General features: G+C 38.9%; 1 protein-coding gene across 2 annotated transcripts in view; it reads left to right on the top strand.

Moving 5' to 3' along the window:
* The window catches only part of LOC127452518 (adenylate cyclase type 3-like), a 38,488-nt gene extending 15,546 nt beyond the window's left edge, over positions 1-22,942 (top strand). The window contains exons 5-20 of one of the 2 annotated variants that reach the window (XM_051718016.1): positions 422-549; positions 719-877; positions 1,994-2,159; positions 2,251-2,370; positions 3,313-3,455; positions 4,011-4,172; positions 5,508-5,595; positions 12,984-13,100; positions 15,591-15,859; positions 16,272-16,353; positions 18,758-18,916; positions 19,031-19,177; positions 19,823-19,939; positions 20,035-20,161; positions 20,252-20,376; positions 22,751-22,942. In XM_051718016.1, the coding sequence (XP_051573976.1) occupies positions 422-549; positions 719-877; positions 1,994-2,159; positions 2,251-2,370; positions 3,313-3,455; positions 4,011-4,172; positions 5,508-5,595; positions 12,984-13,100; positions 15,591-15,859; positions 16,272-16,353; positions 18,758-18,916; positions 19,031-19,177; positions 19,823-19,939; positions 20,035-20,161; positions 20,252-20,376; positions 22,751-22,933 (2,292 nt within the window). In that variant the 3' untranslated portion in view covers positions 22,934-22,942. Of the gene's footprint in view, positions 1-421; positions 550-718; positions 878-1,993; positions 2,160-2,250; positions 2,371-3,312; positions 3,456-4,010; positions 4,173-5,507; positions 5,596-12,983; positions 13,101-15,590; positions 15,860-16,271; positions 16,354-18,757; positions 18,917-19,030; positions 19,178-19,822; positions 19,940-20,034; positions 20,162-20,251; positions 20,377-22,750 lie in introns of those variants that run through there. The other variant, XR_007899279.1, reaches the window with a different exon arrangement.
* The last annotated feature ends 2,911 nt before the right edge of the window (positions 22,943-25,853 follow it).

Raw genomic sequence — 25,853 nt, 5'->3', positions numbered from 1 at the left:
ATTTGTGCACGTCGCCACCTACTGGTCTGGGCTGGTCAAAGGTGGAGATTTACAGTAAAAAAGAACTTAAATATTCATCTGTTTCTCATCCACACCTATCATATCACTTCTGAAGACATGGATTTAACCACTGGAGTCGTATGGATTACTTTCATGCTGCCTTTTATATGCTTTTGGATCTTCAAAGTTCTGGTCACCATTCACTTGAATTGTATGGACCTACAGAGCTGAACTATTCTTCTACAAAGCTTCAGTTCAGCAGATGAAAGAAAGTCTGGGATGGCATAAGGGTGAATAAATGATGAGAGAATTTTCATTTTTGGGTGAACTAAACCTTTAAATTGGCTACAGACTTTTTTGTTAGTCTGACCATTTTAGGTCAATACTAACTAAGCGATGTTGTACTTTCCTTTCTCATCAGAAATACCACCAGTTGAGAATTAAGATTCTCGGGGACTGCTATTACTGTATTTGTGGCCTTCCAGATTACCGTGATGACCATGCTGCCTGCTCTATAATGATGGGCTTGGCTATGGTGGAGGCGATTTCGTAAGTCATGCTTATCGCTATGACTGCATGTCATTTCTGAACTGTTCATGAACTGACACAAGCACTTTCATGGAAATTAGTGACTGTTCATATCAATTAATTCTGATTAACTGGATGTGTTGGGTGTGCTTGAATGTGAAAACATCTGACACGTTCATCTGGATCTCAGATATGTTCGAGAGAAGACGCAGAAAGATGTCGACATGCGTGTCGGGGTGCATTCTGGGACAGTGTTGGGTGGGGTGCTGGGCCAGAAGCGCTGGCAGTATGATGTGTGGTCCACTGATGTGACAGTAGCCAATAAGATGGAGGCAGGAGGGATACCAGGGTAATGACTCACACCTTCACATGTGCAAATGTTTTTTGTTGGTTTTGTTGTTGTTGTTGTTGTTGTTTGTGTTTGGAAATTTTTGGAAGACATTGGGGGAATTAATTAAAGGAATATTCAAGATAAGCTTAGTCGACAGCATTTGTGCCATAATGTTGATTACCACAAAAATCAATTTTCTTTAAAAAAAGCAAAAGTTGGGGTTACAGTGAGGCATTTACAATGGAAGTGAATGGGGACAATTATTAGAGGGTTTAAAGGCAGAAATATAATTTTATAAAAGCAGTTACATTAATTCTTCTGTTAAAACGTATGTATTATTTCAACTGTAAAGCCGCTTTTATGGGGATTTTAGGGTTTACAGCATTATGTCTTCATGGCAACAATATTCAAAAATTTGATATAACTTTACAAATGTTAGTAAGTGATTTTATCACATTAAAATCATGTTTACACGCATATAGTTTATGTCTTATGGCTATAATTTAAAAAAAGCGAGTATTTTACCGTTCAAAAATTGGCTCCATTCACTTCCATTGTAAGTACAAAGTTCCGTTGTTTTGCTCTTTTTAAGAAACGGAGGGACGAGTCAAAAGTAATTTTGTGGTAATCAATATTATGCCACAAATGCTGTCAATAACTTGTATTCAACCCGGAATATTCCTTTAAGAATTAATTGCACCTGCTGACAACATCATTTATTTGCACATACTGTACCCAATTCACAGTTATGCAAACGAGGTAACAGTACAAACACTCTGATAAAATCTGTGCGGCACAAATTTGCACACCACAATTCCCCGTCTTGTGTGTTGGTGAAAATTCCTTTAACTTCCAGCTCTCCATGGGCAGTAATAGCACAGCGTAACCTGTGCAAGGCAAATAGCGCCGACTTATGCACAATTGAAGTGTGTCTAATTTACAGAGAGGCGTAAACGTAATGAATGCAGTGGTAAAACTGTTCACTAAATTTGCCCCATAGTTTTTCCTTTTAAAAATGAAATGTACAACAGATAAACTGTTCTGGATTTATTGTGTAATCAGTTAAAGAACTGGTTAAGTTTGCTATTAAAGGACTCAAAACACATGTTTGCTCAACTCACATGTGTCTGTTAGGCGAGTACACATCTCCCAGAACACCCTGGAGTGTCTGCATGGAGAGTTTGATGTGGAGCCCGGGAACGGGGGAGACCGCTGTGAATACCTGAAAGAGAGGGGCATCGAGACATATCTGGTGGTGGTGCCAAAGGGACCCGTGGGCAAGAACGGCATCAATGGAGTAGTGAGTGTAAATTCCTGTTGCTGTTGCTGTCATTTTGACCTCTTTATCTTTCTTTGTTTCTCACTCTTTCTGCAATTTTTTTTTTCTCCAGAAGCTGTCAGTGACGTCATCTAATGGGAATTCTCCTCTACTGATCAAAACTACAGAGTGTAATGGTAGTGTCCACACTGCATGTACCACACCGGAGGAGCCAGAGGAACTGGATACACGGGTACTTCTCTCAGACCAGTGGCATCTGCTTTTTTGTATTTATAAACCATTTAATTAAAAACTCAATCAAATCACTTTTTTATTTTTTCCCCCAATTTGGAATGCCCAATTCCCAATGCGTTCTAAGTCCTCGTGGTGGCATAGTGACTTGCCTCAATCCGTCTGAGACCGTCAATCCGCGCATTTTATCACGTGGCTTGTTGAGCATGTTACCGTGGAGACCTAGTGCGTGTGGAGGCTCACGCTATTCTCTGTGGCATCCACGCACAACTCAACCACGTGCCCCACCGAGAGCAGAACCACATTATAGCGACCACGAGGAGGTTACCCCATGTGACTCTACCCACCCTAGCAACCAGGCCAATTTGGTTGCTTAGGAGACCTGGCTGGAGTCACTCAGCATGCCCTGGATTCGAACTCACGACTCCAGGTGTGGTAGTCAGCGTCAATATTCGCTGAGCTACCCAGGCCCCCCCAAGTCACTCATTAATTAGCTTGAATGTTTGTTTGTTAACATCTATTCTTTAGAGCTTCATCTATTGTATATGTACTGTACACTACAGATATTAAAGTCAATGTGAAACGCCACCCACAACCCGTTTTACTTCCATAATCTGACTCATTTCTGTAATCTGACATGGTAAAGCATGTTGATAAGATAACACCACCATTCTTTAATAAAACTAAAACTAAAATAAAACATATTAAATATATAACACAGCACACACAGATATTAGGTCAAATAATTCGTTTTTAAGCACACTGAATATATTTCTGAGGATTCAGAGCCGGAACTGTTAAATTCCTTTCGATTCCTATCCCTAATGAGATGCCTCCTAAAATTTTGTCTAAAATGGTGTCTTATTAGGTATCTTAGGAGCAGTATAATTATGCTGTGTGATAAAGACAGCATGGTAATGTGTGTGTGTGTGTTTGGTATTAGGTGGTAAATCCCTCGTTTCCAAACCCTCGCCGTCGGCTGCGTCTGCGTGATCTGGCTGAAAGAGTGATTGATGCTCAGGAGAATGAACAGGAACTCAATAAACTCCTCAATGAAGCTTTGTTGGAGAGAGAGACCGTACAAGCGTGAGTACTCTGAGTGTGTGTGTGTGTGTGTGTGTGTGTGTGTGTGTGTGGGAGCTGCTTTAGAAATTCAACTACCAATAAAGCAGCAAGTTAGTTGATAGTTTGCACTTAAAGGAATATTCCAGGTTCAATACATATTAAGCTCAGTCGACAGCATTTGTGGCATAATATTGATTACCACAAAAATTTATTTAGACTCGTCCCTCCTTTTCATTAAAAAAAGCAAAAATAGTGGTGACAGTGATGCACTTACAAGGTAAGTGAATGGGGCCAATCTGTAAACATTAAAATACTCACTGTTTTAGAAGCAAATCCACAAGACATAAACAATATGCATGTAAACATGATTTTTCTGTGATTTTTCTTCTCTGTGTAAAATTCTAGCCAATTTTACAACTTTGTTGCCATGACATACTTTTGTGTTCTACTGAAGAAATAACATCATACAGTGTTTTGAAAAACTTCAGGGTGAGTAAATGATGATAGAATTTGAACTGTTAGGTGAACTGTTCCTTTAACAGTACGCATCTGTGTGTGTTCCCATGTGCACTACAGGCTCAAAGGGAAGTACACTAATCGTCTGTCTCTGCGCTTCACGGATCCAGAGCTGGAGACGCGCTTCTCTGTTGAGAAAGAGAAGCAGAGTGGAGCGGCGTTCAGCTGCTCATGTGTGGTGCTGCTCTTCACTGCCATCATGGAGGCACTCATTGACCCCTGGTTAGTCAACTATTAACTCATCACTATGCAAACACACCTGATCGCATCTGAACCGGCTTATTCAGGATCCAAAGGTCAACAGAGGCCAGTCAGAGTCTATTTGCTGTTATTACAGCATCTGTTTGGAGTGCTAATGATCCTGTTGCTATATAGCGATTCATGAAGGAACAAATGAAGTTACTGTTTGAAAACAAATGCTAGGCAGCAGCACTCACTTTTTTTTTTTTTTTTTTTGACATTGCAGAAAATAACAGTGTTGTTTGAGATTAAAAAAAAAAAAAAAAATGCCCAAAGCATGCTGTGCGGTTTGTGGAGTTGAAACACCCCATTTCTAAAAGAGTTTTGGAGATTTGGGCTTCTTTAGATTTCCATTAGAATCGGTGGATCTGGACAAACTCAGGATTTGACATAATTTATAATATTTCACGGATCACCATCATTAGCTGGGTTTCCATCAAATAATTTTGATGTGCATTTTGAAGTTAGACCATGTACTGTATGTCAAATAAGAAATTCTGAATGGCTATGTGTAAACTCTCAAAATTCACTTAAAATTTTAGATGCTATGCAGAGGTAGATTTTCTAGATTTTCGCATTAGTTCAAATGTGCATTAAGGTGATGGAAATGTTATTCGCAAAACGAATACGTGCTTTGATCATTTGTGCATGCCCTTACAAAAAACCTAAATTTCCCACAAACTTGCCACAAATTTGCCACAAGTTTACCACTCATTATTTTCACATTCAATTGCCAGAAGTTTGCAGCACTTCACCGCTAGTGGTGAACCTCTGGCAATCATTTACAATGGACAATGTGCTGCAAGTATACCGCAAAGCTCATTTGCCTGTGAAAATTATCAGTGGCGTATTTGCGGCAAGTTTGCTGCAAATTTGCCATGGACTCTCAATTTTTGTAAGGCCGTGTGTGCGATAGCTTGACGTGACTGGCCCAATGACTCCAACCTTTGCACAGAATTCAAGACTTGTGTCTCTGCAGAGTAAACATGGATGTTTTCCAATCAGGATGGGTGCTTTTCAACTGCTTTACACGATTTGCTTACTACATTGAGATTCCCTACTTTCATTGGATAGTTGAAAAATGCCCATCCCTTTTTGAAAACTCCGACATATTAACACAAGAAACAAACATTAAAATGCTTAAAAGATTATTAATCCATGAATTAATTAATGAATTAATTAATACAGCACTGCCCATATCCACCACTGATATCTGCTGCTCAAAATAACCTGGCAGCACGGTTGCCTGCGGTGAAACGTCACGTTAATTTTATCAGTAGGTAACCTGAAAGTGAACATTTTGTCTGTGTGTTTTAGGTTGTTAGCAAACTACGTGACTCTGGCAGTGGGGGAAGTCTTGCTTCTTATTCTCACTATCTGTTCACTGGCAGCCATTTTTCCACGGGTGAGTGACTGATCTAACACCTTTCTTAATCATTTACACACATAACATGCATCCACTGGCTAGGACATTTCATACTGTACGTGATGTATCCAGTGTAAGGGAATCTACTTTGAAACTGTAGTTCCCCAAGCTACTAGCTTCTCATAATTTAAAGTAGTCAAACTACAGTCAAGCTACTCTTTTAAAAAAGTAGTTAGCGACTTACAACCTGCTTATAAAAAGTAGCTAAATAGCAATTTCAAATAAGTGGGGAGGAAATATCTATCTAGTATTCTATATCTTTTTAAGTATTAAACAATCTGAGCAGTATTTATCTGGCTCAGAAACAACAAAAATCAACATTTGAACAGATCTATTTACATTAATGGTACTTCATACCATTAAAAGTAGAAACGACCATCATTTATATTAAAACATAGTGAAGAACAGCAGCATTTAACCAAATAGTAAAATATTTTGTAAAGTTTGCATAGTAAGGATTCTAACATTATTTTGTGAATCACTACAAAAACAAATTAAGATATAAGATTTTTTCTTCATTCCCTTATCCCAGCTGCTCCCAAATAATGTGACAGAATTTGAAAGCCGAGATTTTGTTATTAAACCTCCCCCCCCCCAAAAAAAACATAAAACAGAAAACTCCATATTTGTGTTATTTGCTTAATTTGCTTGATGCAACTTTGATGCATTTATAATTTTACAGTTTTGTTAATAAATTCAGCAGGCTTACATGTCATGAATGTGAGACCAAACCTTGCGTTTCTTGAATTTAAGCAGATGAGGGCTATATCTGGGGCCCATAAAATGAATATGCAAAGACAAAAACTAAAAATAAAAGTGGTACTATTATTATATTGAAAAAAGAATCAGAATCAGAATGAGCTTTATTGCCAAGTATGCTTACACACACAAGGAATTTGTCATGGTGACAGAAGCTTCCAGTTCAAAGAGAATACAAAAAATATACATATACAACATATACATACAAACATTGAAATATAAATATAAACATATATATGTAAAAAGTGAAATAAGAATAAAAAATAAAATACAACAGATAAAAATGTAGAGGAAACTACAGAAGGGCAATATGTTGTTCAAATATGTTATATACAGATATACAGTAATGTGCAAGGTGATTTAATGTATTGTGCAGAAGAGGTAGGATATGTCATATAAATATAAATGGAACATAAATATGAATGAACAGTTGAACATGCACATGATTGTATTGCCAGAATGGAGAGTATTCGGGGCAGTTTTAACTGATCATAAGGTGGATAGCCTGAGGGAAAAAACTGTTCTTGTGCCTGACTGTTCTGGTGCTCAGAGCTCTGTAGCGCCAAACAGTTCAAAAAGGATGTGTGCTGGGTGAATGGGGTCCAAAGTGATTTTTCCAGCCCTTTTTCTCACTCTGGAGGTGTACAGTTCTTGGAGGGTGGGAAGGTGAGAACCAATAATCTGCTCAGCAATCCGGACTATCCTTTGAAGTCTTCTGATGTCTGACTAGGTAGCTGAACCAAACCAGACAGTTATTGAAGTGCAGAGGACAGACTCAATGACTGCTGAGTAGAACTGTATCAGCAGCGCCTGTGGCAGATTGAACTTCCTCAACTGGCGAAGGAAGTACAACCTCTGCTCGGCCTTTTTCACAATGGAGTCAATGTGTGTCTCCCACTTCAGGTCCTGTGAGATGGTAGAACCCAGTAACCTGAATGACTCCAGTGCTGTCACAGTGCTGTTTAGAATAGTGAGGGGGTTCAATGTTGGGGTGTTCCTCCTAAAGTCCACTATCATCTCCACTGTTTTTAGATTGTTCAGGTTGTTTTGACTGCACCAGACAGCCAGCTGTTCAACCTCCCTTCTGTATGCAGACTTGTCATCGTCTTGCATGAGGCCAATGACTGTAGTGTCGTCTGCAAACTTCCGGAGCTTGACAGAGGGGTATTTGATGGTGCAGTCATTTGTGTACAGGTAGAAGAGTAGTGGGGAGAGCACCCCTTGGGTGCACTAGTGCTGTTTGTACAGGTGCTGGCAGTGAATTTCCCCAGTCTCACTAACTGCTGCCTATCTGTCAGAAAGCTGGTGATCCACTTACAGATAGAGGTGGGAACCAAGAGCTGGGTTAATTTATTCCATAGGAGAGCAGGGATGATGGTGTTGAAAGCCGAACTGAAGTAAACAAAAGGAGGAGAGGGAAAGGCCAACGCAGAGCGACAGTGAGAGTGAGAGAGAGGAAAAACTTACTCGCTGGTTCCCAGACATGCTGTCGCCTGGTCCTCGATCACTCCTCCACCCTCTGGCTGACAATAGCCGCTCCTCCCTGGGCGGACCAGAGCCAGTCCTCCGACCCCTGGTGGACGGAATGCCCCTCCGCATTTTGGCGGCTGGTAGGGAACTCCTCTGCCCCTGGCAGCAGCTCTACCGCTCTAGTCGGTCGGCAGCGAGCCCCTCCTCCTCTCGTGGACGGCGGTCATTCTTCCAACCCCGCCACGTTTTGGCGGCCGGTAGGAACTCCTCTGCCCCTGGCAATGGCCCCACCACTCCAGGCGGCCAGCAATGAGCCCCTCCTTCCCTCACAGACGGTGGCCGTTCCTCTGCGTCCAGGCGGATGGCCGCAGCTGCTCCTTTGGGGTGGATGGTAGTGGCAAGGACTCTAAGACGGTGCATCCCTCCTCCTTCCCGGGCTTCGGCACCAATGTATCAGGGTTCATTGGAAAGGAGGAGGTGGGAACCGGACGGAGCATCAAAGTAATATTTTTAATAAACTTAAACACAAAGACACAAACATAAACGCATACAGGGCAGCTGCCTGCAGCTCTCTCTCTCCCGAACTGCCACATCTCGTTGCACCTATCCCTCTCCTCAACTGATTAGCCTGATTGGAGGCCGGGCATAGTCACGGCCCAGCCCCGCCTTCCTCCTTGTCAGCGTAAATGTAGCGAAATTCATGAATTTTCATTTATTGTCATGAACGTGGCCTTACTGATTTGTGGCATATGACATGAGGTGCATTATTTGCAATGATGTCACGTGCAGGTTTCTCTTAAAGGTGCTATATGTAATATTTTTACTGTACTAAATCATAAAATGACCGTAATATGTCATTAGAGAATTAGGAATCATGCTAAGTTGTAATACTGGCTTGTCCGATAACAATGCTACAGCCAGTATATTCTACTTTGAAGTTTCCATTCTGGGCCAGAATTTCTGTTTATGTTTTGGCCTGTGTGATCCCGCCCACTGCCCACTCACCAATAGTATTTCGACACCGCCAGGTTGCCAGATTTGAACAAGTTTGCAGGCAAACAACACTGCGTGCTGCAGCCATGGAAGCCAGCAAACGAACTGGATCAGAGATAACAGATTCCACCCGACCTAAAAAAGCCTTGCCATCCGTCTAAAAACCATCATGACCAAAGGCGTAGTAAAACAAGGATAAATATTTGGAAGATGGAGACAGCTTAAAGCCCAGAAATCCTTTAAAACGGATGCTGAGTTGGCTAATTTGCGTGTCAGCATTCTGGCAACACACATGAGTTTCGAGCCTGGGGCGGGGCAGACAACTCTCCAATATTTTGAATGTGGACTGCAGTACCCATTTCAAACGCTTGTTGTCAGTCTTACATATAGCACCTTTAACATTGCACAATGATGCTTTCCATTGGGCACTGGGGTCATGATCCTTGCTGAAATCTGATTAATGTTTCCATGTCTAATACACAGTCAACTTCTTAAGTAATATTAATGTAACAACCACATGGATGAAATCTTTCCTAAGGCTCACTCTCAAACATGCACTAGCACTTTTGATTCTTATAAGTGAGGTCATCACATTTCCCATTGATTAATAAAATTATGTACCAGTATTGATTCACACATACACCGATTTAAAGGGCATATGGATAATGAGATTTAGATTGGGGAAAAACAGTCAGACACATTCACCGGGCACCAGACAAAAGCCATATATTTCCTACAATTTAATTGGAGAATTTATTGATTTGGAAGAATCATATTACATTAAGAATCCTGTTGTTGGCAGCACTGTGAATAAAATCAATTATTTCCACAAACTCTATGTCCCAATGCTCCCCCAGCCCAGGTCGAACTGAACATGTGCACACTGTGATTAGATCACAGGCCTTTCAATTGACTTTACTGGTCACTTACTGTGAAAACAGGTCATTTACATACAAGGTTAAAAACGTGTTGGAGTCTTTTGATTCCGGTCACCAAAGAGATTTGTTCACTGATTCATTTAGTGACTCTCTCTGTAGGTTACATCATTACACCTGTAGGTGGTGACCAGTGTGTTGCCTTTTATGAGTGAGTCATTGAATCGTTCACTCAAAGGAGTTGTTCATGACCGAGACCAGTCTTAATATCCATAATTTAAATTTGCATGTCTATGACTACAAAATAGTGTTTAAAGGGGTCATGAAATTTAATTTTTTTTTATAATTGGGTGTGGCGAGCAGGGTGGACCGAGCGGCGTCTGGGCAGGGCGAGGCTGGGAAGATGAGTGGTGAATGAGTTCCACCTGTGTACCACACCGGTCTTGCTTTCCAGTGAAGGGCAGTGGGAGTATTTGAGGACAGGAGACAGCAGCAGACGGGGAGAGAGAAAGATGCATGTCGATGTGGTTGTGTGTGACGTTATGTTGAATGTGTCTCCTGAAAAACAGCATGTGCTTTGAATGTTACAGCTGAACAGCCTTATTGTGTGACACTGAAAAGTGTATGTACAATAAATGTCTACGTGTTGTGTTAAGCTGGTCCCAGCTTCCTCCTTTGCCATCCTTGAATTGTTACATTGTATTATCTTCCCTGTGGTCCACTGATAATGTCAGTAAAGTTCTTTGCACCAAAACTGTCATAGTTTAGTAATAATTGATAATTTTATTACCACTCAAATACAGCCATATTTTAAAATCAATTACAAGAGAATAAACCAGCTCTCCACAACATTATAAAACAAAATTTCAGGGTTTACACAACGCACATCCAACATATTGCTTCCGTATATATTAAAATGTTCACTAAAGCACATCAGCACCATAAACTGTCAAACAGTCATGGCATTTGAAATATTCATGAATGAAACTGTTTACTCATGGTTTTGCTGTTCAGTCCAAGATTTTATTAACTGCCCCATTCTTCAATAACAGTTCTTTGCAAATCTTAAATGGTATTATGACTGGTTCATGAGCAGTTCACGCTGATATGAGCCGCATATTCACAGTACATAGCACAGGGAAACAAGACACACACATAGGTGCACTGAGGCGCAGGTTTCCAGAAACGCAAGCAAATGGTCAAAGACGTCCAGCTAGTACTTTGATACATGCACCAACAATAAAAAATAGCGCAGATGGGCGCAACAGCAGCAAGACACAGAGCAGCTTAATGAAGCCGTACTGAGTCTCATTTTCTGAGTTTTAACAGACACCGTGTCTTTTAAAAGTGGCGCGATAAACATGACAATGGTCAAAGACGTCTGTGTAATGCATGTCATATGCACAAAAAACCGTCTAAATAGTCCAGATGGGTCTCGTTTGGTGTTCAGGAATAGCTGGTCAAACTAAGCCTGTCTCTCTCCCTCTCTGTTTACAATACAAACTGAGCACCAGAGGGTGGGGCCAAGGGTGCGATGATATATGTTGTGGGGCGTGTAAATATAACTGAGCAATGTCTCGTGATGTCACGAACACACAGTTTCCAAAACGATACGTTTCAATAGAGTGGAAACTATAAATGCTCTTTTTAGACTGGAAAGGAAGTTTTGAATTCTGAAATTTATTGGATGTTTTTATAGTGCAGTTGCCTCTTATATGTCTAAATATCAAGGAACATTTTATTTTTCATTTCATGACCCTTTAAATACCAAAAGTCTCTACAAATGACAACAAAGCAGATCTTTTCCTTCAATTTGTCAACTGCTTGTGTTTGACTATGATCAAGTTATAGAAAAAGACTAAATTAGACTAAATATGCTAAAAAATGAATTAGGATTTGCAATAACGTCCTTACGTCATTTCAATTTTGATTGATCATCAGCCATCTTTACACATTCTTAAATTGAGCGAATTCTTCCTTGTTGAATTACATTAGCTATGTTTCCGTGAATTTAATTTATGCGAAAAATCAGAATATCGTAAAAACAATGTGCGGATAAAGCTGCGTTTCCATCTCTTGCGTTCAAAAGTATAAAATCGTCACTTCCGGGGAAATTGTAGCAACTGTGTGACTGTTTTATTAATAAAATACTCGTGGTTTAGGACGCGCAGACAAAACACTTTAATAACTCGTTTCATGAGTGGAAATGACAGCACGTCACAGTTCTGGGAACACTATGTGTGTGTGCGTTCCTCCATCAAGACTTTGTGGTGTGGATCTATAAGATATTCTTTAAAAGTATTAATAAACCTGCTCTTCGGGAAAAGTGCAAGTTTGTGTTTTAACATACTTGCTCTGCAAACTCTATGCAGGCTTTGGATTTTTAGGACACCGGTTTTTCAGAATGACCAGGGCAACAATTAAGTTGCAATGATTGGTCCGCTGGTTCATCCAGTTATGAATTAATTATTCAGCCACATTATTTTTGTATTATTTCTTGTATTCCTGTTAAATTCAATAGGAGTTTATTCTGTAAATGTGTTTCCATCATAGTTTATGTGCATTTCTTCTTATCGAAAATGTATCCACCTCAAGCGAGCGTATAAGATTTCTATGCACATTTTGGAGATTTTATTCGCATCTTGGTGTTTCCATCCAGCAGATTTTATGCGATATCCTAAAATGCGCATATAAATGCGTTGATGGAAACATAGCTATTGACTCACATGCCGAACTGAACAAACAGCATGCACCTCTTTCAACGGAAACTTTACTTAATCAAGAACAACATGCATCATTCGTTCATGAGCGAGATACCCCATTTTGTTCAGTTTATTTACCAAGTAAATGTCCCAGTTCAATGCTGCTCTGAGTCTCGTTCAGACTCGAAACACCAGTTTTCTTAGTGAAGGGCGTATTCATTCCATAAGTCCAGCCAACGATGTGCTCTGTCACAGCTTGCAATAAAATGCTATTTGTCCATGCCATAGTCAGTCTTTGAAAGGTGGGAAATAGCAACGAAAACAGATAAAGGCTTCACAAGGGGAGAGACTTCAGTGAACCAAAAATATAAGTCGGTTCTTGAAACTGAACTAGAATATTTTGCTCTCTTTGAAGATTTGTTGAAAAACACTGATTAATTCACAGCCATAACACCACATTAGAAACCATATTGATGTGTCTCTATATTATTGGTGTGACTGGATGTCAAATTATGAATTGTATTTGTGACTTGTTCTGTATGTGATTTTATCTATCTTGTTTCCTAAGGTATTTCCAAAGAAATTGGTGTCGTTCTCCGCGTGGATTGATCACACACGCTGGGCCCGCAACACTTGGGCCATGGCGGCCATTTTTATCGTCACAATGGCAGACATAGTAGATATGGTAAGAAGCAATTGAATGCAGTAGGTCAATAACTAAGATGGTAAACCTTCCAGAGCTCTAGATGATCTCAAAATTCTCAGAATTTCACTTATTATATGGCTTGAGCATCAATGTGGGAAGTACTTTGTGCGATATTAATAATACTAATACATTAGAGAGCAACAGTGACCATCTGCTTTTTCAGCGGCCTTGGTTCTTGAAGTATTTTTCTCATTAATTTTCTTCACAGGGATTTAAAAAAAAATGATTAAAGTAAGGATTCTAAGCCATGAACCAAACCAACCAGGTCCGGGATGAATCATAACATTAAAACTTTGATTTGAAGCAAAAAAGTATGTGAATACAGGGGGACATTTTTTTTTTCATGTACTTAAAAAAGCCTTTAAAAGTCTTTAATGAGGGAATGAAGTACAACTCCAATTCTGAAAAAGTTGGGACAGTATGAAAAATGCTAATAAAAACAAACAGGAGTGATTTGTAAATTATATTCACCCTTTGCTATATTGAAAGCACTACAACTGCACATTATATGATGTTTTACCCTGTGAATTTTTAAAAATTTTTTTTAATGTACAGTCATTTCAAATCAGATGATAGCAACATGCTCCAAAAAGGTTGAGACAGGGGCAATTTAAGACTAATAACAATTTGATGAGCTGAAATAACAAGGCGATGTGAAACAGGAGATGTTACAGGTGAGGCAGTCATGTCGTAGTAATATGGAGCCTGCAAAAACAGCCTAGTCCTTCAAGAGCATGGATCATTTGAGACTTGTCAATTTGCCCACAGATGCTTCAGCAAATAATCCAGCACTTTGAGAACAATGTTCTCTAAACACAAATTGGAAGGATTTTGGGCATTTAACCCTCTACGGTGCACAATATATTTAAAAGATTCAAGGAATCTGGTCAAATCTCGGTGCTTAAAGGGCAAGACGAAAACCATTTCTGAATGCGCGTGATCTCTGATCCCTCAGACATCACTGTCTTACAAAAGTCATTCATCTGTAATGGATATCATGAACATTGGCTTGGGATTACTTTAGTAAACCTTTGTTAGTCAACACCACTCACTGCTGCATCCACAGATGCAAGTTAAGACTTTACTATGCAAAGCAGAAGCCCTACATCAACACTGTCCAGAAGCGCTGCCGACTTCTCTGGTCTGGTCTCATCTAAGATGGAAAGTAGAACAGTGGAACCGTGTTTTTTGGTCCGATGAGTCCACATTTCAAAAAGTTTTTGAAAAACACAGCCGTCGTTTTCTCCGGGCCAAAGAGGAAAAGAACCACCCAAGCTGTTACTAGCGTCAGGTCCAAAAGCCAGCGTCTGTATGGGCCAGGGGTGCGTCAGTGCCCATGGCATGGGTAACTCGCACATCTGTGAGAACACCATGAATGCAGACAGATATGTAAACATTTTGGAGCAACGTATACTGCTATCCAGCACCGTCTTTTCCAGGGACATCCCTGCATTTTCCAGCAGGACATCTTCAAATCACATACTGCCTGGCTTTCAAGAGCATGGCTGTGTAAGCAGAATGTGCAGGTGCTAGATTGGCCTGCCTGCAGTCCTGACCTGTCTCCAATTGAGAATGTGTGGCGCATGATGAAGCACACCGTACGGCAACAAAGACCCTGTACAATTGTGCAGCTAAAGACCTACATAATGGATGAATGGGGGAAAATTCCACTTTCTAAAATTAACAAAGTTGTGTCTTCAGTGCCCAAATGCTTAATAAGTGTTATTAGAAGAAATGCTGATGTTTCACAGTGGTAAACACTCGACTGTCCCAACGTTTTTGGAGCGTGTTGCAATCATCTGATTTGAATTGAATGTACATTTTCAAAAAGCAATGAAATTCACAAGGAAAAACATCATATAATGTGTAGTTGTAGTGCTTTCAATTATAATTTACAAATCACTCCTTTTTGTTTTTAATAAGCATTTTTCATACTGTCCCAACTTTTTAGCAATTGGGGTTGTATAATCCAATGATGAATTACGAATAAAACATGACTGCTTCAAATAAAATTTTTGTTATTGACTTCTGTTGACTGATTTTGAAGTATAAAAACCAGATATAAGTTAATTGGAAACATATCGCATATACACAAATACAAAAACATATTTTGAGAGTGCAAGTAGTAGGTCGACTCGGATTACGTCATTTGCAGTGTTTCATTGGAGTGGTTGGTCTCTGCTGAGCTCTTTTAGTGTGATTTTACTTCTGTAGGAACAGCAACATCTCTGATTGGTGGATATCATTAAAGGATTGTGGGTAGTGTAGTTCTTCAATGGAAATTCATCAATTATATGTAAAAAATATAAGTTGAAATCACATGAAGCATATATCTTCACTTAACAACCTCTGAGCTGAAGGTATGTGTCTAGATGTCTTGGTAAGATCTTGAAAGGTTTATATTCAAAAAATGGTTAAACTTGTGCTCTAGTACTTGCAGTTTATGTAACTGATGATCTACTTTTGTAGCTAAGCTGTCGGCCGCCTCAGCTCTCCACAAACGATGTGACTGCGGTGCCCCCAACCGCACCAGGAACCAGGGGCTGTCTGGAGAACCCTAAATACTACAGCTACATCGCAGTACTCGCACTAATAGCCACCACCATGCTGGTGCAGGTCAGCCACATGGTCAAACTCACGCTCATGCTACTCATCACAGTAGCTACAAGTGTGGTCAACATCTACTGCTGGAGGGACATCTTCGACACGTACGATCTGTCTCGCTTTAAGGAATACAGGTGGGTCATGCACAATCAGAATAAAGCCCACATTAGGAGGCACCTCTGCATACATTTGCACTATTAGTGGTGTTTGCTAAGGCAAGCGTCACCATTACTGCTGGCCATGTTTAGGGTTAGTGCGACGGATTTGAATGATATCTCAAATCGCATGGCTAGTTGAGGACGATTAATTGAAAAAAAAAAAAAAAAAACTTTATATTTACACTGCTGGAATATTATAAACATGGGAAATCAAGGAAAAACTGTCAGGACAACTCCAACATTGTTATGGTGACTTTTGCAGAAGAGAACAGTGCTCACATTTAGTGTTATTTTGAGTTAAACATGTCATTTAATTGTTTAGGCTATTTTGCCATTTGTCATAAGTTTGGTTATCCAGAATAAGTCTTTGTAATTCCTTGTTTTACAGGGTTTATCTTGTGCCGTCTAAATACACTATGAGTGTCATGATCTTCATTATGATGGTCAGCTTCTACTACTTCTCCAGACATGTAAGATCAACTTCTCTCTCTCGCTCTGGCCATGTCGACACTCAGTTTCCTAGCATCATCAGTTTCCAAAGGATGCAGAACTAGAGAGCGTTTCAGTCAGTGGAGGAAAATGCCATTCCAGCGTAAATGAGAGGTGTAAACGTTGCAAAATCATTGCGTTTTCAATCTAAATGTATTAGTGTTGATGTGATCTCTCTCAGCATTCTCTTAAAGAGACAGTTCAATAAAAAAATTGTATTCTGTCATCTCTTAGGCCACATCCACACTAATGGACCCTTTTCACAGACTGTGATAGCGCATTTCCACCTTATTTAGTGGCGTAAATCTAGTAAAAATTTTTACTGTATATTTGAAATGTATTAATTATTTAGTGCAAATTTATAACATTGTATTATATTACCCTGGAATTGTTTTATTTTTTTTTTCAATTTGGAATGCCCAATTCCCAATGCGCTCTAAGTCCTTGTGGTGGCTTGCCTCAATCTGGGTGGTGGAGGATGAATCTCAGTTGCCTCCATGTCTGAGACTGTCAATCTGTGCATCTTATCATGTGGCTTGTTGAGCGTGTTACTGCAGAGACATAATGCATGTGAATCCATGCACAACTCACCACGTGCCCCACCGAGAGCGAGAACCACATTATAGCGACTATGAGGAAGTTAACCCAATGTGACTTTACCCACCCTAGCAACCGGGCCAATTGGTTGCTTAGGAAGCCTGACTGGAGTCACTCAGCACACCCTGGATTTGAACTTGCGACTCCAGGTGTGGTAGTCAGTGTCTTTACTTGCTGAGCTACCCAGGCCCCCCTGGAATTAGTTTAAAAAAATGACTTGCCACAGCTGCGATGAGGCTTAATACAGCTTTTATTTTGCAACGTTTATGCCTTTCATGCACACTGGAACAACACTGAAATTGGTTTGAAAACGATCTCCATAACATACACTTTGGAAAAATATGACGTTAGGAGACCGTGGACCAGGGTCAGAAATTAAGAGGGGCTTAAAAGTGACACAAATGCCTCTTAAGTTAAAAATGGGGGGCAAGAGATGCCCCGGTTTCATTTATTTTATTTTTTTTTAACCATCTGATATAGTTCTTAAAATTCGACTAGTTATACATATCACATAAAATATGATTTTAATAAAATGAAAACACAGTGATTTTTTTTTCGTTTAGAAAGAATGCCATAATGAATATAAAAAAATGCCCCTGAAAATTAAATCCAGGGGGCAATTAAGGCTCCTTTATGGAAATGTTATTTTCTCACACTGGTGTGGACATGGCCTTACTCACTGTCATTTCGTTCCAAACCCATATGACTTTATTCTCTGAAGCTCAAGTGGTGAATTTTTGAAGACTGTGCTAGTCCTCTTTTCCATGTAATGAAAGTGAATGGGGACTGGTAATGTCAAGCTCCATGTCCAGTCCATGATAAAAAAAGCACTATAAAAGTCTCATAAAAGTTATTCATGTCACTCATGTGCTATATTCCAAGTCTTCTGAAGTCATACAATGACTTTGTGTGTTGAACAGACACACGTTTAAATTTTTATTCACTGAAAATCTTGGCCTTTGTTGTAGCCGCATTGATTTAGGTGATATTTGGAGTTTAATGGCTCTGACACCATTTTTGTAGTCCATATGACTTTTTGTAGTCCATTTAATAGCTTCTGCAGAGGTGACATTTTCAACGAATATTGACCACATTTCGTGCGTTCCTCACACAAAGCTATTGTATGACTTTAGTGCACAAGTCACATGGACTAATTTTATGGTGCATTTTTTGGTGATTTTGGAGCTTGACTGACCTACACTACCGGTCAAAAGTTTTGAAACACTTATTCGTTCTTTATTATAATTTTTATATAATAAATAATAATAGTAAATTCTTCAAAACTATGGAATAACATAAATGGAACTATGGGAATTATGTTGTGACTAAACAAAATCCAAAATAAATCAGAACTGTGTTATATTTTAGCATCTTCAAAGTAGTCACCCTTTGCCTAGAATTTGCAGACATGTACTCTTGACATTTTCTCAACCAATTTCTTGAGGTATCACCCTGGGATGCTTTTTAAACAGTATTGAAGGAGTTCCCATCTATGTTGGGCACTTATTGGCTGCTTTTCTTTATTATTTGGTTTAAGTCATCAATTTCAAAATCTTTTTTGTTTTGATTAAATTTTAGTTTTATAATGAAATAAATTAATATGGTGGCACAATTATATTTTTGTCTACAAAACTAATTTCAAACATTTAAGCATACGCCTTCAGATCAAAAGATTTTTAAGATCATGAGAAACATTTCAGTCAAGTGACCCCAAACTTTTGAACGGTAGTGTATGTGGAAAATAGCTGCCAATATGCTCTCACATTTGTCTCTGTTCATGTCACTCAGGTTGAGAAGCTGGCTCGCACACTGTTCCTGTGGAAGATCGAAGTGCACAAGCAGAAGGAGAAGGTGTATGAGATGAGATGGTGGAACGAGGCTCTGGTCACTAATATGCTTCCAGAGCATGTTGCCAGACACTTCCTGGGCTCTAAGAAGAGGGATGAGGTGTGAAAATCCGCCCTGTTAGCCTTAACATCCAAAAGTATCTGTGTTTTTCAGAGACAAATGCTGCCAAACTCAATAACTGTTCTGGTTTTATTTGCCATGTGCACAACCCAGGAGCTCTACAGCCAATCCTATGATGAGATTGGAGTTATGTTCGCCTCCATCCCAAACTTCTCTGATTTCTACACAGAGGAAAGCATCAACAATGGCGGGATCGAGTGTCTGAGGTTCCTCAATGAAATCATTTCCGACTTTGATAGTGTAAGATTTTTTTTTTAAAGCAATAGTTCACACAAAAATGAAAATTATGTCATCATTTACTCACCCTCATGTTGTTCTAAACCCATATGAATTTTTTTTTCTCCATGGAACACAAAAGGTGAGTTTTCTTTTTTTTTTTAATTTGAGTTTTTTTTTAAAGAAAATCCTGGCTGCTCTTTTCCATATAATGAAAATGAATGGTGACCAGGGGCTGTGAAGCTCAAAAATGCCCAAAAAAACAAAAACAAAAAACAAACAAACATAAAATTAGTCCATACAACTTGTGAGCTATATTAAGTCTTCTGAAACCAAACTATAGCTTTGTGTGAAATTAAAAAAAGAAAATTATATATATATATATATATATATATATAAATATAAATTAACTAATATACTAACTAATTTAAAATAATTTAATTAAAATCAAACAATCAAACATGGCGCATCTAATGATGTCTGGTCACAAGGGAACATATTCTGTCTTTTTGGAGATTGACAGACCCAGTCCCAGAGTAAATTGTCATTTTTAGGTGAACTGTTCCTTTAAATGTGAAAGTTATTGCTCATGATATCGCCAATAAAATGTTTTCTTCCTCCAGAAATAGACTTTATGTCATGTTTCTTGTTCTTTTTTGTTTTCTAAAGCTTTTAGATGAGCCCCAATTTCGCTGTATAACCAAGATTAAGACCATCGGCAGTACATACATGGCAGCATCAGGCCTTTCTTCAGACAATAACACTAACGGTTATGCCTGCATGAAGGTAAAGAGACTCTGGAATCCCCAAATCCTGGAACCAATATATTCACCTAGTGCTGAGAATAATGATGATATGTATTTTCATGACCTGCCCAACAGAAAGAAGAGATTTCTGACAGGGAACGCTGGCAGCACTTGGCAGATCTGGCTGACTTTGCTCTGGCCATGAAGGTCACACTCATGAACATCAACTATCAGTCCTTCAATAACTTCATGCTCCGCATCGGTTAGTGCACTCACATCCTGTTCTGTGCAAATGACACACAAATAATACATGCTGTTTTGTCATGTACAGTATATGATCGTTTCTCTATAGGGTTGAATAAAGGAGCTGTTTTGGCTGGAGTTATTGGGGCCCGTAAACCTCATTTTGACATCTGGGGAAATACTGTGAACGTGGCCAGTCGCATGGAGTCCACTGGGGTAATGGGGAACATCCAGGTGAAGGATTTTACATTGTTTTAACAGTTGGGAAACCTTCTAGAGAGACAATACCTTCCCTATATTTAGTTGAGATATCCAGTGTTTGGAAGTCATTAACTAAAAGTAGAGATTATGTTTCCACAATTTGACAGTTGCTGTAACAAGACATTTCCTAAAAAGTAATGGTGTATTGCGACAATATACAAAAAAATGTCCTCTATCCAAATAATTTTAGGGAATCTTAATATCTCATTATCACTCTATATCTGCTGTTTATTGGCTTGTTTTCAGCCAATGTAAATTAGAGTGTTGCATAGTTTATATGTCCCAGTTTGATGTTGTCATCCTAACTGGTATCCTTCTTGTTTCGTGCCAGAGAAATACTGCTCTGATATTATTCATTTGGATATATGTAATCTGATGATAAAAATATTTGCCCCCTTAAAGGGGGCACCCAAAGGTTTACCCAAAAATGAACATTCTCTTATCATTTACTCACCCTCATGCCATTCCAGATGTGTATGACTTTTTTTCTTCTGCTGAACACAAATGAAGATTTTTAGAAGAATTTCTCAGCAATTTTTGGTCCATACAATGCAAGTGAATAGGTTCCAAAATTTTGAAGCTCCAGAAATCACGTAAGTCAGCATAAAAGTGTCCATAAGACTCCAGTGGTTAAATTAATGTCTTCAGAAGCGAAATGTTAGGTGTGGGTGAGAAACAGATCAATATTTAAATCCATTTTTTTTTTTAATTCTCCTTGCTGCTCAGTCAATCTCCACTTTAACTTTCACATTCTTCTTCTTGTGTTTTTGGTGGTTCACATTCTTCATTTATATCGCCCCTACTGGGCAGGAAGAAGAATTTCTAGCAAAAAAGAACTTCAATATTGATCTATTTCTCACCTATCATATCACTATTGAAGATATAGATTAAAACACTGGAGTCGTATGGATTACTTTTATGATAACTTAATGCGCTTTTTGGAGCGTTCACTTGCATTGTATGGACCTACTGAGCTGAAATATTCTTCTAATAATCATAATTTATGTTCTGCAGAAGAAAGAAAGTCATACACATCTGGGATGGCATGAGGGTGAGTAAATGAAGAGAGAATTTTTATTTTTTCAATTTTCAAACTGAAAATTCTGTCATTATTTACTCACCCTACTGTCACTACAAACTGTTGGTCTTTCTTTCTTCCATGGAACACAAAAGGAAATATTTGAAAGAGTTTTCTTACAGCTTTTCGCCATATAATGAAAGTGAATAGTGACTCTGGGTTGTCAAGCTCAGACAAAACAACAACACCATGAACCCACTGGAAAAGTAGTCGATATGACGATGATACGTACACTATATTCTAAGTCTTCTGAAGCCATACGATCACTTTATGTGATGAACAGACAATTTAAGTTGTTTTTCACTCTCAAATCAAATTACTGATCAACTCCGTTTGCAGCCCCCAAATCAAATGTGGTGACTATGGCCAGGGACAGTTTAGTACAGATGGACCACTGGTATTATAATGAATGGGAGAAACTGGAATGCCCAGTGGCCAATGGATGTAGAATAGGAAGTCCTGCCTTTCAGGTAAAAGAAACAATCACCTTTTTGGTACAGACATCGCCTGTCAGTCAACACGAAAACACGCATGCGCTTTAGCTGAACCTGCCTGAAAATCTGCGTTTTTTAGCGTGATCTGAGCCTAAGAAGCACAATTTATCATACCATTGTTGTCAGATTGTACTGCTGATTTGAAATATGTTCTTTGATCGTAATCTTGACCAACCGTTTTGGAGATTTTGGTCTTTCCCCATTCAAGTTGATAGGAGCTGTACTTTTATGCTGCTTGTATCCATGGAAACAGTTACTCAGCATCGTCCCAAAGATGGCTGCCGAGTGGACTGACTTGCCTTGAAAGGACTTAGCTGTGACGCAGATTGGACGTCAGTAACGTCAAACATCATTGGTTCTTGCGTGTCTTGTGACAAAATGTCATGATGTCAAACCTGTTGTCGCCATATTTGATTTGGCCGCGGTTGATCAATGATTTGATTTCAATGTGAGTAACAACTTAAATTTTGGTCTGTTTACCAGATAAAGTAATCGTGTGGCTTAAGAAGAATATAGTGCATGAGTCGTATCAATTACTTCACATTTGTTCTAGTTAATTAGACATGATATATGGTGCCTTGAAAAGCTATCTGAAACCAGTTTCACAAGAAGGTGCCTTTATAAAAAAAAAAAATGCTCTGTGTTAAGTCATTGACTGACTGGATAGATACCAAGGCGCTGCTTTCGAATTTCCGACAAAATACCTTCCCCAACATAAAAGTAGTGCAGTTTAACTACTGTATGAGAGCAGCTAATCAAACGTTGCTTCCCCCAGGTGGTGGAGGACTGCTACTGCATCCTGAAGGACTATGGCTTCCGTTTTGTGAGGAGAGGACCCATATTTGTAAAGGGGAAAGGAGAGCTGCTCACCTATTTCTTAAAGGGACGTGAAAAACAAGGCTCCTTCATAAACGGCTCATTCGTCACCCTGCCGCACCAAGTGGTGGACAGCTCATGACCAACACACATGCACACACATTGTCATATATTAAACTCTTCAAAATGTCTCTCGCACACCTCACATCATACCTCTGCCGAGTACATGTGCTCCAGTAATTAGTACTTTCAAATGTGTTTTCTCTATTTATTAGATGGAGGAAAGAAATATTGGGGGGACATTTGGTATTTATGAGCGAAATATTTAATGTAAATTTATGAAGTGTTCACAGCTATGAATGAATGAAAGCGAAAATATTTTAATAGGTGATAAAATGTTTTAGAGGAGGCTATTTTTAAACTCATACCAAACAGAGAATATAAAGTATCAGTACTATGAGCTCTGCTGTACATTATACACTGTGCTGCTCAAAGAAACGGCCGAATTATGTAAAAAATGTTCTTCTTTTATTTAAAATCCTTAATTATTTAAAGATTACCCTGAATTTCCCAGTTTTATTTGAGTGTTGTTTGAAATTGAAAAGCTACTCTGAACGGCTAAGCATACAGACTGCCTTTTTGACACTTATGTGTGTGTGAATATGTGCATTTTTTTTTTTTTTTTGTCACTTTCTATTGATTGATTGATTTATTTTTTTACACAATTATTTGCAGCCCTTTATTATGGGAATACAGGGTCCAAAAGTCTGAGACCACATTGACAATCAAAGTTAATAATAAACAAAGTTTAAGATAAAAAATAAATAAAAAAATAAATCACAGAAAGGGTATTATGTAAAATAAAGAAAAAATCATGCTGGAAAACATGATTATCAGGTTTTGTTCACGTCGGCTCTAGTGCATGCTGTCGTTAAAGCAAAAGGACAGCATACCAAACAGTAGAAAATCTGAAATGCATGCACATTTTTTATTTAGCTTATCACTTAAAGGAATATTCCGGGTTCAAAACAAGATAAGCTTCGTCGACAGCATTTGTGGCATAATATTGATTACCACAACAATTTAATTTGAACCCTCTTTTTCTTTAAAAAAGCAAAACTCTGGGTTACAATGAGGCACTTACAATGGAAGTGAATGGGGGCCAATTTTTTATGTTAAAATACTCAGTTTCAAAAAAGACAAACAATATGTGTGTTAACATGGTTTTAGTGTGATAAAATCACTTACTAACCTTTTCTGTGTAAAATTATAGTCGATTTTAAAACTTTGTTGCCATGATGATGTAATGTCAACAAACCCTAAAATGATTGTAAAACAATGACAATTTATATAACCTAACAGCTCAAATAATACATGAGCTTTAACAGAAGAATTAATGTATGTGCTTTAATCTTCACATTTCTGCCTTTAAACTCTCCAAAAATTGGCCCCATTCACTTCCATTGTAAGTGCCTCACTGTAACATCCATTTTTGTTTTAAAAAAAAAAAAAATTTAAATCAACTTTATGCCACAAATGTTATCAGTTGAGCTTAACTTGTATTGAACCCGGAATATTCCTTTAAATAAATTTCCTGACAATCTAATTTCACTTCAAAAATGTTGTATGAAATTAGAAAAAATGGCAAACAGAATCAGTTTCAGTGGTCTGACACTTTTGGACCCCACCCTATGTAATATTGTAGTAAAAATGTTCCTCATGTGCCAAATAGGAACCACAATGTATGTCAGTTTGTGGTACTCTGAGGACATAGACAGACCAAGAGCAGCAGAGGTGTATGAGTCTCACTGTGAACGTGTGTAAAGTCTAGCGGCACTACATTCATGGGCTGTATTGCAGGGATGGATGTTTCTTAGTTTAGAATATTTTCCCCAATGGTGTCTTTCCTGAAATATTAGGTGAATGTGCAATATTTTATTCTTTTATGGCACTCTGCTGCCCATACGAAAATCGAGAGTTCATGGCAAATTTGCTGCAAACTTGCCGCAAATTCGCCACTGATAATTTTCACACGCAAATGAGCTTTGCGGCAAATTTGCGGCAAATTGCCCATTGTTGCCAAAGGTTTGCCAGAGGTTCACCACTACCAGTGAAGAGCTGCAAACTTCTGGCAAACATTTGCGGTGAATCAAAAGCTCATTTGCATGTGAAAATAACAAGCTGCAAATTTGCGGCAAGTTTGTGGCTAGTTTATATTTTTTGTAACTGTGTCCAGCACTTTTGCAAAGAGCTCTCCTCTCCCAGCAGGTCATATTTTTATATATTTTGATTGTAAAAGTTCTAGAAAGAGTATTGTACAGAGACGGGATGTTAGGCTGGATTGGTGTGTCTTAAAAAATGGCCAAACAGTTAATTTATTACCAATGTCAGGGATGTTCTGTATGTGCAAGCAGAAATAGCATTTGATTTTGACTATCAAATGTTGAAATGGTTTATGAAGGCATGACATTGTGGCTGGTCTCTGTGGTTTAATGCAGGATTTTGCTAAAAATTTGATATTTTTGAATTATCCTTGAATATGGAATAAAACGGCACTTTGAATGATCTGTTACCCTGGCTGTTTCATTTTATTTGAACCTCTTTGGATTTAAATACAATGAAATAGTATTTAACAGCTCTGACCCGTCGAGGCATGGACTCCACAAGATGTCCTGTGGTATCTGGCACCAAGACGTTAGCAGCAGTTCTGTAAGTTGCGAGGTGTGGCCTCCATGGATTGGACTTGTTGGTCCAGCACATCCCACAGATGCTCAATCGGATTGAGATCTGGGGAATTTGGAGGCCAAGTCAACACCTGGAACTATTTGTCATGTTCCTCAAACCATTCCAGAACAATTTTTGCAGTGTGGCAGGGCACATTATCCTGCTGAAAGAGGTCACTGTCATCAAGGAATACCGTTGCCATGAAGGGGTGTACGTGGTCTGCAACAATCTTTATTTAGGTGGTACGTGTCAAAGTAACATCCACATTAATGCCAGGACCCAAGGTTTACCAGCAGAACATTGCGCAGAGCATCACACTGCCTCCGCTGGCCTGCCTT

Source organism: Myxocyprinus asiaticus, chromosome 15 (genome assembly GCF_019703515.2).
Source record: "Myxocyprinus asiaticus isolate MX2 ecotype Aquarium Trade chromosome 15, UBuf_Myxa_2, whole genome shotgun sequence".
In the NCBI taxonomy this organism is placed as follows: Eukaryota; Metazoa; Chordata; class Actinopteri; order Cypriniformes; family Catostomidae; genus Myxocyprinus; species Myxocyprinus asiaticus.
The sequence above is the reverse complement of the archived record's forward strand: the minus strand, read 5'-3'. Positions and strand labels throughout refer to the sequence as shown.